The following is a 17,298-nucleotide window of genomic DNA, read 5'->3' as shown; positions in this document are numbered from 1 at the left end:
TAATATAGTGACCTACTCGATTTCCTTGTTTGTTGCAGGTCCTTTCCTTTCCAGTCTTCCATATCAGTAACAAATTAATGTTCTTAGGTTGCTTATCTAACTATGTTATCTCTTGCTCAAAAATCTCTTGTGATTTGTTTAATATTGAATAATGCATAAACTATACAGCTTAATATTTAAAGTGTCCTTAATTCTGATTTCAAGGTATTTTTTCAGCTTTATTTCATATTATTCCCTATTACATACACTACATTTTGGTAAAACTATCCAACTAGTTATTTCCCAAATTCACCATTTTAGTTTGCGTCTTTATACCTTTGTACAGATGTGTTCTCTGTGCCTGCAGTGTTACTTCCTCTCTTTTATGGCTTTGAATTTCTAATTTCCTTCAAGATTAACTTCCTTCAGCCCTAGTTGTTAATGCTTATTAAATTATTTTGTTAAAGATTATTGTTTTTATTTTGTTTTTACTTGTCTGTGTATATATTGTATTCTTGCCATTAGAACATAGTAAACTTATTGAAGATAGGTATCATTTTGAGATTTGTTTTCTTAGGACTTATATTAATCCCTTTTAATATTTGCTGAATTTGTTAAAGTTGTATTAAACCCTACAATAGTATGTGATGCTATAAGGGAAGATGAAGATTACATAGTACAACTGTGACTCAGCCACTATTCTTTGCAGTTTTGTGTTAAATACCTTAGAAAAATTGTTATAGGAGAGAAAAAAAGATTAATTGATAGAAGGTTGAGATGAAGTAATGACATGACAGACTTTGAGGAAGCACAATTGTCACAGTATTTTCATTACATTTTATGTGGTAGCTTTTCTCAGAAGAACTTGAGGTACTTATGAAAACCTAAGATAAAAAATATTTTTAAAATGTCACAACATTGAAGAATAGTCAGCAAGGAGAACAGCAGAAAGTAAAGAAAAAAGAAAGCAGAAGCTAATTGTGAAGAAAATAGCTATAGGTTTTCAAGCCATTGTTGTTCAAATTGATTCAGTCATGTCTCTGTGATGCCATTGGGATTTTCATGGCAAAGATGGAGTGGTTTGCCATTTTCCTTCTCCTGCTCATTTTACAGGGGAAGAAACTGAGGCAAATAGAGTTAAGTGATTTGCTCATTTACACAGTTAGTGATGTCTGGAGCCATATTTGATAAGTTCAAAGATGAATTAACTCTAAGCCTGATTGTCTAAACACTGCTCCACCTATCTGTCCTTGGTAGCAAATGCAATAGGGCACTTCTCCTTGGGTCATCCTATTGGGGATTATTGATTAGCGGCCAGGGTATGTGTGAGCCTGAGATTAAATACAGGGTCTAGCTAGATCCCTAGATCTACTTTTTCCTCACTAGGCACACCCAGGATTCTTTTCAGCTTTAAAATTACTCTTTTCTTATTCTAAATAAGGTATGCAGGCATCTGACTGATGAAGTGTAGGGAAGGAAAGTTTTACATGATAGTAATAGTATTTATATAGAGCATTAAGGTTTACAAAGCACTTTACATATATTATTTCTTTTTACTTTAATCACTCTGTCTCATAAATAGGAAGATAAGGATTATGGTGGTAGTAGTATAATGATCTTCCATTGCAAAACAAATTAGCTCTACTCCTTTCTTCCTTATATAAGGTCTAGATTCATTCATATTTCTAGACTTCTTGCTATCACATTTATTTTTTCTACTGTTAATACTTTTATATATTATTTTCTAGCTTTTTTCTGTGTTTTTCAATTTCCAACTAAATTGAAAGTTCTTGGAGGAATTCAAAAGAGCCAGTTATCAATCGGTGTCTTTTGGTCCCCAAAGCATCTACAACAATGCTTATTGACTACTTTATTTTTAAAAACAAAATGTTTTGTTGGTGCTTTTATTAAATAATATTTTGCTTCTTGATAAACTCCACCCTTGTAACAAAAAAATATAGTCAAGCAGAGCAACATATTAACCATTTGTGACTGGATATACTTTATACATCTGTGGTCCATTGTTTCTCTACCAAGAAGGTGGAGTATATACTCTAACGGTTCTCTGAATTGACACCATTCTCTCAACTTTTTCTCTGTTTAGATTTTCAGAAGAAACAACCAGATGATGACTCCACTCCCAGTACAAGCAACAGCCAATCAGATTTGTTTTCCGGAGAAATGAACAGTGACAACAGCAATACCTCTTTAACTACACCGACTGTTAACTCCAACCAGCAACAGCTTTCGACAGAATTGAATGTAACTTCCACAGGCAAAGAGGAGTGTAAGTCCCTACCCCCTCAAGTTGGAGAAGGGTGGAGCACAGCCTATGACCAATACCTCTTCTCCTTTGGTACCTAGGTCCAAGTAGAAATACTCTTCAGAGAAAATAGAGCAAGAAACCTAGAAATCTGGCAGTTAGGAAGAAGTTGAGGAGGGGTAGAATGTGTTAGGAGTAAGTGAGGACATTCCTTCTCCTCCCCCTTCCAAGTACAGGTGGCGCATTGTAGTTAGAGCTCTGAGCGGATAAGAGATCTGAACAAAATGTCCTGGCCCTCTAGAAAACATCCCTTGAGATGAGCAGGGTTTGTGTTTGTGGTTATTGTTGCATTTACTATAGAGCAGAGCTGAGCATATGTTTCTAGATCTAAAGAAAAAGCCAGTAAAGGGGGAAATATTGTAGTTTATCTGTGAGAAAAAGGTAGCTTGTTGGAGTGGGAAGAAACCTGGATTTGGTATTTAGAGACCCAAGCTGATAGTTGAATTGGGTTGGTACTTTTGGCATTTAATTATGTGACTAGGGCCAGTTTGTCTGAGCCCTTAATCTTCTTATCTGTAAAATGGGCTGCTTTTTGACTGTTGAGAGGTTCAATTGAAATAATGGATATAAAGTTCCTAGTCAACTATATGTGTCAGTTCTGGCCTGTAAGATTGTAATCTGTGGTGTCTCTAGGAGCAAACTTAAAAGTACCATTGGAGGGGTAATATAGTAAGAAAAGGACACCAGAGAATAATGATGGGTAAAAAAAAGTAAAGAGATTTTGAGATGGGAGAGGGTTGCAGTAAAAATGCTTTCATGGGAAAGCCCAGTTTCAAATAGAAGGGAAAATACAAAAAATATAACAGAATAGGTGTGTCATAGGATATTATAGAGGTAAGCAGTAAAGGTAGTTGGATTAGGATAGAGCTCTGAATCTGGAGTCAGGAAAATCTTGAGTTCAAATACAGCCTCAGACACTTGCTAGCTGTATGACCCTAAGAAAGTTACTTAAACTTCCAAGTCTTAGTTCCTCATCTGTCAAATGAGCTGAAAAAGGTAATAGCAAACCGCTCAAGAAAACCTTAAATGAGATCACTAAAAGATAACACATGACTGAAATATAGGATTAAACAACAAAAGTTGGTTGAAAGGGGACCTAGAATAGAATAAAATTGAGATGAATAAGCTTGATGGCAATAGAACAATTCAGGTACAATGTTAGCAGCAAGTATTAATATAGGGAATAAAAAATTGGGTGAATTGGATCAGAATTTCAGGATTGAAAGGGCTCTTGGAAGCCCTATGGTCAGAACTCTTGGTTCCAGTTTTGAAAGTATTTGGAATAAATAGGTGAAAGACGAGAAATTGGAGAAACTTTTAAAGACTTAAGCAGATTGCACATTTCATTTTGAATATTTTGTTGTAGTAAATGTATCTTATAGCTTCATCCTGATTAGGAGTTGGGTATTTAAGGCTTCAAAGTTAGGTACTGATTTATGTAATGCAGCATTTCTAGATTAGTTTAAAATTGTATGTAAGCAAAAATATTGGACTTTGTTTATAGTGAGGTTTATTTTCACAAATCATTTCTAATGAGAGCGTCCTCTGGGTTTACCCAGTGACTTTTTGTTTTCTGAGTATATTGGAAAGAATTAAAAGGAAGTAGTAAGAAAACAAGTATACATTCTTATCTTGAAAACAATTTAGAATAAGGAAGGATAGTATAGAAAATAAAGCATTTAATGATGAAATGTCAGTTTTGAAGGTTAAATAAATCAAACTAATAAAAAAATTCACAAGTGTTAAACATGATTATACTGTTTCTTCTACACAGGTCCATTCTACCTTGTCTACTCTCTTGGTAACTTTGTCATCCTTTGCTCTTCCAAAAAAGGAGCTTCTTGAATATTTTTGCCCTTAATACAGCATCTACAAAAACAATAAATGTTTCAGAATTTTATTACTTCAAATGTTTGGGGAGGGAAACCATTTATCATTTCAAGTAATATTTTATATAAAAAAAATAGCATAAAATTTAGATCAAACAAAACCAAAAGAAAACTTGTTTACTATCTCTCTCTTACCTACAGGATTTTTATTGAAAGCATATGTTTACAGGTAGAGTTGATTCTTAATTCTCCTTTATGGAAGAAAGTGACCAAATCATTCTTAAAATATTCCAGTGAGGTGTTTGGAAGAGGGAAAATAGTACAGATAAAAACTTTCTAGGCACCTTTAATCCCGAGTGGGGAGCATTTAATTTTATTATTTTTTATTATTATAGCTTTTTATTTACAAGATATATGCATGGGTAATTTTTCAGCATTGACAATTGCAAAACCTTTTCTTCCAGTTTTCCCCCTCCTTTCCCCCTACTCCTTCCCCCAGATGGCAGGTTGACCAATACATGTTAAATATGTTGAAGTATATGTTAAATACAATATATGATATATATCCATACAGTTATTTTGCTGTACAAATAGTGTACTGTTAGCCTGTAAAGGAAATCAAAAATGCAAGCAGACAAAAATAGAGGGATTGGGAATTCTATGTAGTGGTTCATACTCATTTCCCAGAGTTCTTTCACTGGGTGTAGCTGGTTCAATTCATTACTGCTCTATTGGAACTGATTTGGTTCATCTCATTGTTGAAGAGGGCCACGTCCATCAGAATTGATCATCATATAGTATTGTTGTTGAAGTATATAATGATCTCCTGGTCCTGCTCATTTCACTCAGCATCAGTTCATGCAAGTCTCTCTAGGCCTTTCTGAAATCATCCTGTTGGTCATTTCTTACAGAACAATAATATTCCATAACATTTATATACCACAATTTATTCAGCCATTCTCCAATTGATGGGTATCCACTCAGTTTCCAATTTCTGGCCACTACAAAGAGGGCTGCCACAAACATTCTTGCACATACAGGTCCCTTTCCCTCCTTTAAGATCTCTTTGGAATATAATCCCAGTAGTAACACTGCTGGATCAAAGGGTATGCAGTTTGATAACTTTTTGAGCATAGTTCCAAATCGGGGAGCATTTATTTTTGTCATATTTTTCTGAAAAGCTAGGTAAGCATTTATTTGGAATATTAGGTACTGTTTATAAAGTAAAGACTTTGTGGAGTAGTAATTAGTGCTTTAAAGACTACTGAGATCATCTTAAAGTATAGTCAAACAAGATAAGTACAGTGGGTGAAAATAGCCATCACGAAGACTAAAATGGATGTGAATACTACCAAAATGTTTGAGAAAAATTTATTAATTTTTAGTGATTAATTTTTCACTTGACATTATTACTTTAGATCATCTTCAATAACATATTTCGTCACAGGACCTGTGACATAGTAGGTTTGATGATAGTGTTCAAAATTGAATTAATTTGAATAATGAAATTTATTGTGTTTCTATAGGACTTGTTTTCTGGTTGCCCATCTTGTTCTTTACAGGTTTTCTCTCTTGGGAAAGTACAGTGGATAGAACACTAGGTCTCAGGTCAGGAAAACCAGAGTTCAAATCTGGCCTCAACTAGCTGTGCGACTGTAGACAAATCAGTTGAATTCTGACTCAATTTACTCATATGTAAAATGGAGTAATAATAGCACTTACCTCCCAGGGTTGTTGAAAAGATAAATGAGATAATAATAGTAAGCACTTACTATAGTGGCTAGAACATAATAAACTCCATATAAATGGTGATGATGGTAAGGGTTATATTATAACTTGGCCTTGGTAGGTTCTTCCTTAAGTCTTGAGCCTTGTGTTGGGCTAGAAATCTTCATTGCCGTTTAACAAACCCAGACCTCTCTCCTGGAAAATTAGCATTACCATTGAACTAAACTAGATTTTATTCTTTTTCACTGATGTTGATATTCAGGACAAGTGTATGAGAAACATGTTAAATTCCTGAGCTTTCAGAAATAAATCTGTGTTCTCTCTTTTGGGTGAACATTTAGATCGACTATCAAATCCAAGGGACCAAATATTTGGCAAGTGGGGAATAGTTTCTTCTAGTAGAGCATTTGGAAAATAGTACCTTTTTAAAAAAAAATTATATAACTTCCTGCTGGGCTGGCACTATGTGAAATATAGTGGTGAGATTTATTTACAATTTTCTCTGTCTTTCTTGCCTTCTCTCTAATGAAGCTCAAAGCATCTTACCGTTTATCAGAGATAATTATACAACAGATGGAGCTTTTTTGATATATAATAGTCTCAAAGTGGAAAATTCTTTCCCATAATGAAGAATGCCCAAACTTGAAATGTCTCTTTTGATTTTAATTTAAAGGTGTTTTTTTAGTACATTTATTTATCTTGTTACTAGTTCTGTAAAGCATACTGCTTTCATTAGAGCCATGTTCTAAGAAGATTGATATTTTGCAGTGCAGTATGATGATGTACAGCTGCATGCTGCATTGAATAGAATGACTGTAATTCAGTGAGAATCAATGTATGAGAGCATTAAGTTAATCTCTGTCAAAGTGTAAAAGGACTAACACATTCAGCAGTGTTTTCATACAAAAATTATTCAAGATGAAGTATTTCTTTCCCAGTCCCTCTCTTCTATAATGCTAACTGGATTGGAACTTATTTAAATGTTCTAGTTTTCAGCATAAGATCCATATGGTCAAAATAGAAGCTATGTTAAGACTCTGATTTAAATTTGGCACATCAAAGCATCTTTCTATAGATATCTGAAATAAATTCATCATCATACTTTGTCAGAGGTATTATGATAATTAATAATTAGGTAGAGATACATTTTTTTATCATGGGAGGATTTTCATTTTATAAGTCATTTTCATTTTTTTTGTTTGGCAGTATTATCTTCATTTCTTGTAAGTATAGATTTGAACATCTCCAAACTAGCATGCAAGCAAGGCATGGTAGAGTTTCTGATAGAAGCCAAGTTGATAAGATTTTTTCAAAACAAACTAATAAAAGTATTATTTCTGTACACATTAAACTTTATATGTTTGGAGTTAGAGAAGAAAAAGGGTTAGAATATCCAGTTCTCTAGAGTTAGGGCAGTTTGAGGTATAAGATGCTGCATTCCCTTCTGTGTAAATGAGGTTATTTCCTAAGAACTTATCTGCTGACCCCACAGGCCAGATAACTATTAATAATAATGGCATTTAGTAAATTATATCTATAGACTGAAATCTTTTCCCTAATATCTCAGTCCCCATCTCACTTGTCCTAAACCCTTGAGATTTGAATAGCAGGAATATATATTTTATATCTTCATACCAACTTAAAACATTTGTAGGGCAACAGGATTTAGAGTAGAGGTCATTTGAGGTCATTTAAGCCAGCCTTATCATTTTTAGGTGACAAAAAACAGGTCTAGAGACATGGAAAGTAATTGTCCAAGGTTACAATGGTGGTAGCTAGTAGAGTTGGGATTCAAATTCAGATTCTCTAATTGCAAATGAAGTTTTCTTTATACCACAATTCTCTGTTTTGCCATTTTTGTGGAAGAGTAAATTTAATCCTAAAAATCCTAACTTTTTCATCTTACTTAAGAATCTTCTATAACTTTCTACTGCCAACAGAACATTCAGACCCTTCATTTTGGCATCACAACAGCCTGCATAATCTCTTGAGTTAGCCATGCCTATTTCATACTGTTCCCCACCATGAAAATTCTAGTGAACCTGGCTAATCTTTTTATCATCCCCAGAACAGTCTACTGCTTCTAACCTTTGTTTATGTTGTTTTCCCCACATCTAAAATGCCTTCTGCTCCACTTTCTGCCTACCTATTCAGATTGTTTCTAACCTTTATTGTCCATCTCAAGCTTACCCAATCCATACTGAACTTTCATTTCTCTGAATTTTTAAACTAATGCTTTTCTGTACTACTAATTTTGAAGGGAAAAATAAGCACTTATTAAGAATATTCTATATGTCAGGCATTGTGCTAATAAAATATTATCTCATTTGATCTAATCACTAATTTTGACTTTTAATTATGCATTATTTTGTGTATATTTTGTTTCTGCAAAGAGACTGTAATCTTGTGGACAGAGGCTGTATATTGTACTTCTTTGATATCTTCTAATTTATTTAGGACTGGATTAAGAATGGTTTCCTGAGGAGTGACTTTGAGAACCACCTCCAAAACAGATTATTAAAGATATGGTTTGTAATCACTTTGGAGAAGATGCTTGTTAAAAAGTTTAAGAAGACAACATGCCAGACTAACCTCATTTTCTTTTTTGGAAAGAATGCCAGACCTGCTGTGTTAATGTATCTAGAAGGCATTTTACATAGCTTTGTGGAAAGATCATAGTGTATTTGAAAGGATTCCAAACTGGTTCACTGATGGAACCCAAAGATTACTAGACATTGGTGGATGAGAAATCCAAAACAATCTTCTCTTGCCTGCATCACCTATATTGATAAAAATAATGTTGTCCCTAAATAGAACAGTAGAGAGCATTATATCTTTTCAGGCTATCAACTCATCTCTGTTAGATTGCTGTTTTCTTCAACATTTTTATCAATAATGTGATTATAGTTATAGAAATTACATTAGATTACATCTGTAAGTTCCTATAGCACTATAGGATGTTAGCTAAGATTTTTAGGGTTCCTAATTTTAATCTGAATTAATAAAAATATAATGTCCCAAGCAAAGGTATTTATGGTATTTTATTTTATCCCCATTGTTCCTTGTCTGGCAACTAGTTTTGGACATTGTTTTAGAAGGGTCAGGAGTTAGTTTAAAGGAGTGTAGTTCAAGATGATGAGGGGACTTGAAATCATGTCATGTGAAAATGGACAAAAATAAGTAGGTTTCTATCAAGGAAAAAGAAAAGCCTTAGGAAAGGATATATGAATGAATGATATCTCTGAAGCATTTGCGAGATTATCCTGTAAAAGAGGGATTAAACTTGCTTTACTTGGTCCCAGAATGTAGAATGATGTATTAAACAGATTTCACCCAAGCCTATATTAAAAATAATTCCATCTTTCCAGAAGTAGAATAGGCTGTTTTGTGGGAATGTGAATCACCTTTTATTGGAGATTTTCAAGCAAAAGTCAAATGGCCACTTGTTTGGGCATTTTTTAGGTAGAATTATGACTTGGGTAGGAGCTTAGACTAACTGTATAGTTTTACCTGTGTTCGGTGACTTCTGGTGTTTTGAGACTTTGATAAAAAAAAAAATCTCTCTCTGCATTTTTTGTTCAAGTTGCTCTTGATTAAGCAATCTGCCTGTGTTCCAGTCATTGGTACTGTAGCTCGAACAGCTAAAGAAAATATTCATTTCTCTACTGGAATTTGATATTCAATATTTGACTTGAAGTAGTTCTTCAGTTTCAGACGACAGAAGTCTGACTTTAAAGTGGCACCTCTTTCTTAGCCTTGCAAATGGCTGCTTGCCTGGAGCAGCCAGGTGGGCAGATCCCAGTTTTAGCTTTTTTTTTTTTTTTTTAAACCATCTAGGTTCCTTCTGAAACAACTAAAGACCAGTTCATTTTTGCTGCAGATGTGCAAATGTGCCCTGCAGAGTATGCAAACAGATATGATAAGACTTCCCACAAATAGATATCATTATGTGCTAATTTTGAAATATGTTCTTTGCTTTGCTGTGAAAATAAAGGTCACAGTGAACAATCATATTTAACACAACTTCAGCTCTTCCCCCTTCCCATATGGTCTGTCTTATTGTTTACCTTTTAGGTAGATGTAGAAACATTCATGTAGTGCTTGTTTTAAATAGATTGTAGACTTGAATGATTCAAAAATGTGAGACTGGAAACTAGACTCTAATTGCAGAATTTTGTTTGGGTTTTTTAAGTGTTACCCCTTTTGCTTTACATAGACTCATTTTAATTATGTATAGAAATGTAATTTCTTGGTGACAAGGTGGTATCATACCAAAAAGGGAATGGGTGTTCCTGGAATTTGTGAGTATGTGTTTCATCATCAAGCCTCTTTAATTTTTTATTAATTATGAAAATGAGTTAGATGGAATTGTTCACTATTTTCCATTCTTTATATGTATTTTGGATTGTTTTGGGAGAAGGGGGAGGTGTATGGAGTAATGTAAAAGTTAAAAATCTCTTGTGCTCCTAAATAACCTAAAATGTGGTATATTCTAAGATTAGTGCCAAAACAAGGCTCTTGTACTGACATATCTCTCATTGCTTCCAGCTGATATACAACAGCAATTTTGCAGAAGGGATAAAGAAGACAGGAAAGTTTCTTCAGAATTCTTTTAAAAAAAACAAAACCTTTTTAATAATGTCTCAGTTCTGAATAGAAAGTAGTCTTTTCTATCCTTTTGTGAAGTCTTTCTTGAAGGGCATGCACAAAGCCCCTTTCCATTCAAAAAAAAGGGCACTGCAGTTCTCTCTCAGCAAGAGAGAGGACAGGAATTCTGAGGACACTAAAGTATTCTGCCTTTGACTAGGTCAGAAGATTAAAAACTCCTTCGGTGTTGAAAGGCTTCTATTGATGTTGCTATGAAAACCATTTTTGTGTTTCTGAAAAAACCCAAACATGAACATCTTAAGAGAGTTAAGAGAACATCTTAATTTCATTTAATATAAATATCTAAATTGAACAGAACAGCTATGGAAATTGATGAAGTGACAACCAGATGTTTTACTATTACAAGAAGATTGTCTGAAAACATAATTAGTCCTTTTGTATTCTGACCTTCCAAAATAAAACTTTTTTCAGTTTTAAACCACTAGATGGTAGCATGTTTTACATTTCACTTAACCTTGCCAGGACTTAATCGTATTTGGGATTTTAGTTTTTATATATAGAAAATCTTTTGGAACCCTATATATAAAACTTTAGTATTTCTATTACTAAATTATTTTAAGATTATTAAAGTATAGTATAGAACAACTGAGCAATGAATTCTTACTATAGCTATGTATTTTACCTGGTCAGCATCAGATGAAACATGAAATTGAAGCAATCTAAAAAATTCATTTGAAAAGAAAAAAAGAATGCCTGGGACCTCTTAGGTTCTCATTGAAGCAAGTGTTTGATGTTTTCATTCTTCCTTCCGTGAGGAAGTGATATAGTTATCCTGGTATGGAATTATGACTTCAGAGTTTGCCCATTTTTCACTTTGGTAGTTTATATGGTGAGAGAAAAAACAGTTTCACTGAAAGAGAGAGAAAGTATCACTGGCTATCTTTGCCAGTTGCAATTAATTAACTCCTAATTAACCTAAGCCAGAAACATGACCAATCATTTCTAGTCATCATTATACTATCTTTTGAAAACCTTTTTCTCTCTGTCTCTCTCTTTCTCTATCTGTCTCTCTCTGACACACACACACACACACACACACACACACACACAGTATGCAAGGTAATCACCACAGGACAAGTTTTGACCCACTCTGAAGCTACTGAATTGATCTAGATCCATTCATGGATTCCAGAATCATATGGTAAAATGGGATTAGTACTCAAACAAATTCTTAACATTTTATTTGTTTGCTTAGTCTGTATTGAATAATAATCTTTGCCAGTAGTTTAATTCTGAGTTTTTATCTGATGGAAAAGAAGGGCTGCTATCTCTGCTGAATTCTTTCTTGGATTTCTCATTATATCTTTATGTATTCCTACATATAATCAATGATTCTTTTCAAACTCAATTATGTAGATAGATTAGGTGTGTCTTCTCTTATTAAAGCAAACCTTGAATTAAAGTTTGAGAATGTGATTGGAAATAGGAGGAGCAGTTTTCCTAAATTATTCCTCATCTCTTGCTTGCTCAGATTTATTTGTTCCTTAATAATTCAGTCAGTATTAAATTCTAAAATTATCAATGCCTTAAAGATTTTTGAAGAAAATGTCATCGATAAAGAAATGATTAGATGTTTCCTTGATTTTCAAAAAGATGTGTAAAACTCTTTAACAGAACCAGCTAAAAATGAATGGCATCTGTACTAAAAAAATTTTTTTTTCCAAAAAACTGTCAAAAACTTTCCTGATTAAATATTTCATCTTCTCTGCGTGCTGGGGAAGAGTTGTATCTGCTATACAAATCTCCCTTTAAGAAAACAGTGTTTGAAAATGTTTGAAGATATAAAGGTAAACATCATACAGATTATGATGAAGTAGAATTGACAGGCTACTTACAAGGGATGATGCATTTCTAATTAGTCCACAGTGCCTTTAGTTGAAAATTAATTAGACTCTGTTATGTAAATGTCATGTTAATTAAGCAAGAATATTGAATTGTAATAAATCTGCAAAAGGAATGGTTATTTTGTGTATTAATGTTTTATAGAGTTATAGGAGATCAGCAGTAAAATGTTTGATTATTGAGCTAAAGGCAATTTTTAGCTGACTGACTGCTTGACAATCCATTTTTCCTAATTGATATTTTTAGTGCAGCCAGGGAGGACCAGTGATACTAGGAGCCAAAAATAACCAAACATTGCACCTACATTAACAGACTGTGTGAAGGTTTTTGGTATGCATTTTCAATGTTAAAAGACAATGCTACTTCTGTATGGGATAAGTTCTTAGCTTTTATGTAACTAAAACCCTTGCTGGATAGTAATATACTGTTTCTATCTGGACCACTTTCTCCTTAACCATCAATCTCCTTTTAGTTGATGCTAGCAAATCTGTGGTTCTCGATGCAGACAGTATAACTGTAGGATGGTATGAATGAAAATTTAAATATCTGCCCACTTTGTCTTGAGATGTGGATATTTAATGGAATATATTTACTTAACTTTCCCTTTTTATTGGTTGTCATGCACTGAATATGCTGATTTGACCTCTACTGTTATCTTCTTTAGGATTGAAATCAGAACTGTTTGTTCAGGAAAATGCTATCCAATTGCATGTGGTTATAAAGATCTATACTTGTTGGGAGAGCACAACAAAAGAATTCAGCATCATAGTTATTGTGTGGAAATTGTAAATGGGATCCATAGTGGCACTGCATTATGCATGACAACTTTAATACAAGAACAAAAAGCAATGCTAGATGAGAGTACAGAAGGCATTCAAACTTAACTGCTTATAAACCTCATACACTATGCATTATTTGTAAGCAAATTTTAAAGTTTAAATAGTTGAAACTTGATATATCACACAAAAGTAAAATATTTCTAGATAAAATACTTCTTGCCCCCCAGATAGTATCTTTTCATTGAATATCCCCAGAAAGTACAAAAACAGGAAAACGGATCAAGTATTTCAAATGTTTGAGAGAGAAAAAATGCAAGGAACTATCATGATTGGTTGAGAATTAGCTCAGCTGTGGTTGACCTTACCTTCGCTACCTGCCTTTTTTCTCTTAACTCCCCAGAGATTTATCATAGTGAAGAGAAAAGCTTTTAATGAAAATTTAAGTGAAATAAGATGGTTAAAATCTCAATGGATTCTAATGATATCTGGGAACTAATCTCTACAGTCTTTGCTTATATTTAAATCATGCCTCACATATAATAAATGATTGAAAGTCCTAGAAAAGCACATCCTATTTTTAGAGCTCTAATTCTAGAACCATAGGGAATCTTAGAAGATTCCTACTTCAACCCTTTCCTTTTATAGATGAAGAAAGCAAAATAAAATGACTTGACCAAGGCCACAATGCTATAAATGAAAGAGCTATACTCTGAATCCAGAACCTTATTCCAGTTCCAGCATTGTTTCCATTTACACCAAACTGACTCCCTTGTTTGGCTAATCTCCTTACAAATAGATCCTCAGCCCTATACTCTCTAGGTAGATCAGTTACAAAACTAGATAAAAATGACTAATGAGTGAATGGAATTTTGGGGAAAGTTGTTTTCATAACATCCCATAGCCATTTTTTCCAAGTCCTGTTGTTCAAAAAAAACCCAGGGATGAGAAAAGTTCATTCTCTTATATTAATCATTTCCAACTTAGAAGAGCCATTTCACTAGAAATATATAACCACTTTTCATATTTCCTTATTGTAAATGGTTTGAAAGGCATCCCTTCAATTTTCTTGTCTTACTATTTTTTTTAATGATGTTGACTTTATGCTAATTGTTTTAAAAATGGATAAAATCATAATTTTCTGTAGCAGCTGGATTGATTTGGGAGTGAGGATGTCTTAAATGACAACGTATTGTTGATAAATTCACTGCTCCTGCTCCCTAGAGAACCCTGTTTTCATTTTGAATTATGGGGCACTTCATAATAATAGTGAACTGAACTGGACTGAACTTAATGGCAATCTTTCTGATTATAACATTAGAAAATATCAAAGTTGGATTGTATTATTACTGCCAGTTACACTTCTATCATTTTGTCTTAGCTCAACTGTGGTTTTATTTATACTTTAATAGAATGAATACATTGAATTTGGATTGTTAGTTTAACAAGATCTCTGGAGAACTCTTTCATGATGATGCATCTTGAAATGTGCTAGGTAGTCTCAAAGTTAATTATTTGCCAACCTACAGAAATCCAGTATATAGGAGAGGGAGAAAAAAATAGTGGTAAATACTCTCACTCCAAATTAGACCAAGATTCTTATAGTTATAATTTATAATTATAAACTTTATAGCATTTTAAATTATGAGCAGTTACATAATACTTTATTCTGGTTAACTCAGTTGTCCAACTACATTCTTTCAGCAGTTTTTGTTTGATTTCATTGAGCTTATGCAATTTTATCAGGATGCATTATTTTGCTACCTATATAAAATTTTTGTAGTTTAACGGATTATTCATTCCAGTCCTTTACATGGGAATTTTATCACTAGAGCCAGATACTGGGGAGGGAAATGGAGTTGGGGGGCTAGGAGGGAGGCAGACTATTACAGGGTTGTTCCCTAGTACTCTGGAGGTCTTAGAGAAATATTTAAAATGGCAAATCTGATTAAAGTCAAATGTAATTTGTAACAGCCAGTGGAACACATTGCTATCTCTACAGGGCATTTTCTGAAGTTTAGCCCCCATAGTGGAAGGACCTAAGCTATGTCCTCCAGTCATTCTTTTCTACCATTCCTGTCAGCACTCTCTTAAGAAAGAATGCTTATAAAGAAATTTAGAGGTTAGAGGTTTTGGTGTGAATTGTCCTTGTTGACAAAAGAAAGGATCAAGAGAATGTAATTTAAGAATATTGAGCATTCTTTTCATTTGCTTGCCCCTTTCATGAGTTAGAGAAGTTTTACAATAATTTTTTGCATTTTGCTCATTGATGCCTCTAGTATCATCTTAAAATTAATGAAGTAAACAGGATAATTCCATCTATATTATCTTATAATAGTAAATCTCAAAATTTTGGGATCTTAGGAGCTCTTTGCACTTTTAACAATTGTTAAGGAGCCCAAATTGTTTTTGTTTTTACAGCTTGTGTCCAGGGGAATTCTGGAGTCAGCTCAGACTGGCTCAAGAGAGTTTTATTGTTAAATTTTCAGTGGGAGCATTTATGGGTAGTAGCTACCTGTGATTAAAGAGAATATTGGGCCTGGAGTGATGAAAACCTGAATTCAGATGCAGTCTCAGTCACTTATTAGCGTGGTGACTAGCTGAAGCCACTTAACCTCTGTAAAGTGAGGATAATAATACCACCTACCTCCAAATATGTTGTAAGGACCAATTGAGATAAGATACTTAAATCATTTAGCACAATTCTTTATAAAAGGCAGCTAGCTATGATGGTAGTAGTGGTGACAAAGGAGAAATAGATGTGCTGGAAATTGTTTTCTAAAAATTCTATAGAAATATTTTCATCTAGTATATCTACCTTGCTCTTTTCTGCTTATGTGAACCATATCACTTATTTAGGTGGTCTTTTTTTTTATCTTGTAGAGACTTATAACTCTAGCATGATAAAAATAACAATGATTCTGCACCTCCCTTCCCCCCTGGCCTGGTCAGGCATCTGAATATACTTAGTTTAGCATATTATTATATAGGGTGTCTCAAAAGTCTTAGTATAGTTTGAATCTTTGAATAGCTATAAAATGTACTAAGACTTTCAGGGACACCCTATATATTATATCTTTTATTTGTCTCAGTTTCATCTCTGCCACAAAATTCTTGAGTGTGGTGAAATTTTTTAAACATTCTCCAGTATTTAGAACCATGCTAAGCAAATAATAGGAATTTAATAAACACCAGGTCAATTGAATTGGATATTTTGCCATCATTCTTTTTCTTCCATTCCCTTTTGCTCCATCCTGCATCCTCTGAAGGATGCTGGTATGCTGGTCCTGATGTTGTGAAGTTTCCAGTTGAGGAGATAAAATGTGAAGGTATGATAAGTTCTAAGGCTCTTGACTTCTCTCTTCCATGTGCATCGGTGGGGGGCAAGGAAAAGACTTGATTTTCTCCCCTTTTCTCCCCTAGCTGATTTGGAATACAGAAATCTGGTGGCAGGAACTATTCTGTTTTTGTTTTTGTATCTTTGTTTCCTAATATAGAGCATAGCATATAGGCACTTAATAAATGCTTCTTTTTGGTTGGTTGGTCATTTGCTCTGGCTTTTTCAGATTTACAAATTTTAATCAGTGCTTCTTTATCCTTATTCACTAATTCTGATTCTATCTGTTTAGAAATGTGTTTTGTAAAGAGGTATCTTGTATGGTATACATGCAGGAGTGCCCAGAAATTTGAATCTCAAAAATTCAGGACTCAGAATCAGAATATTTTTGAGCTGGAAATTATTTCATCCATTTGTTGACAAGTAAAGAAATGAAAGCTTAGAGTCTTATCTCAAATTAGAACTGTGTAGCAGTTTTTAAAATATTTAGGTCCTTTCCAGTGTTTTACTGGGGAGTGGGAATTAGTTACATAGTATCTTAATTAATATCATGAAGCCATCTGCTGAAAAATGGATCAGGCTAATTTTTGCTTTATAAATCTTAGACCAGTGACTTCACTACTCTGGGCTACACTTTTCTCATCTATAAAATGAGCAGTTTTTTTTTTTTAATTGATCTCTAATGGTGCTTTCAGTTCTAAACATTTTCATTCTCTGAGTATGAAATTTCCCAGCTAAACAGAATATTCTTCACTTTAAGATAGTCGTCAACTAGTTTACTATTCTTGAGAAAATTTCCCTTTTAAACCAAGTCTG

General features: G+C 33.6%; 1 protein-coding gene across 5 annotated transcripts in view; it reads left to right on the top strand.

The window, feature by feature from the left end:
• Nucleotides 1-17,298, top strand: part of ZFAND3 (zinc finger AN1-type containing 3) — a 304,527-nt gene that overhangs the window by 201,059 nt on the left and 86,170 nt on the right. For all 5 annotated transcript variants that reach the window (XM_031964925.1, XM_031964924.1, XM_031964929.1 and 2 more), the window contains exon 4: nt 2,084-2,266. In XM_031964925.1, coding sequence (XP_031820785.1) covers nt 2,084-2,266 — 183 coding nt within the window. The remainder of the gene's footprint in view (nt 1-2,083; nt 2,267-17,298) is intronic.

This window comes from Sarcophilus harrisii, chromosome 4 (genome assembly GCF_902635505.1).
Source record: "Sarcophilus harrisii chromosome 4, mSarHar1.11, whole genome shotgun sequence".
In the NCBI taxonomy this organism is placed as follows: Eukaryota; Metazoa; Chordata; class Mammalia; order Dasyuromorphia; family Dasyuridae; genus Sarcophilus; species Sarcophilus harrisii.
This window is presented reverse-complemented; position numbering and strand designations above follow the sequence as displayed.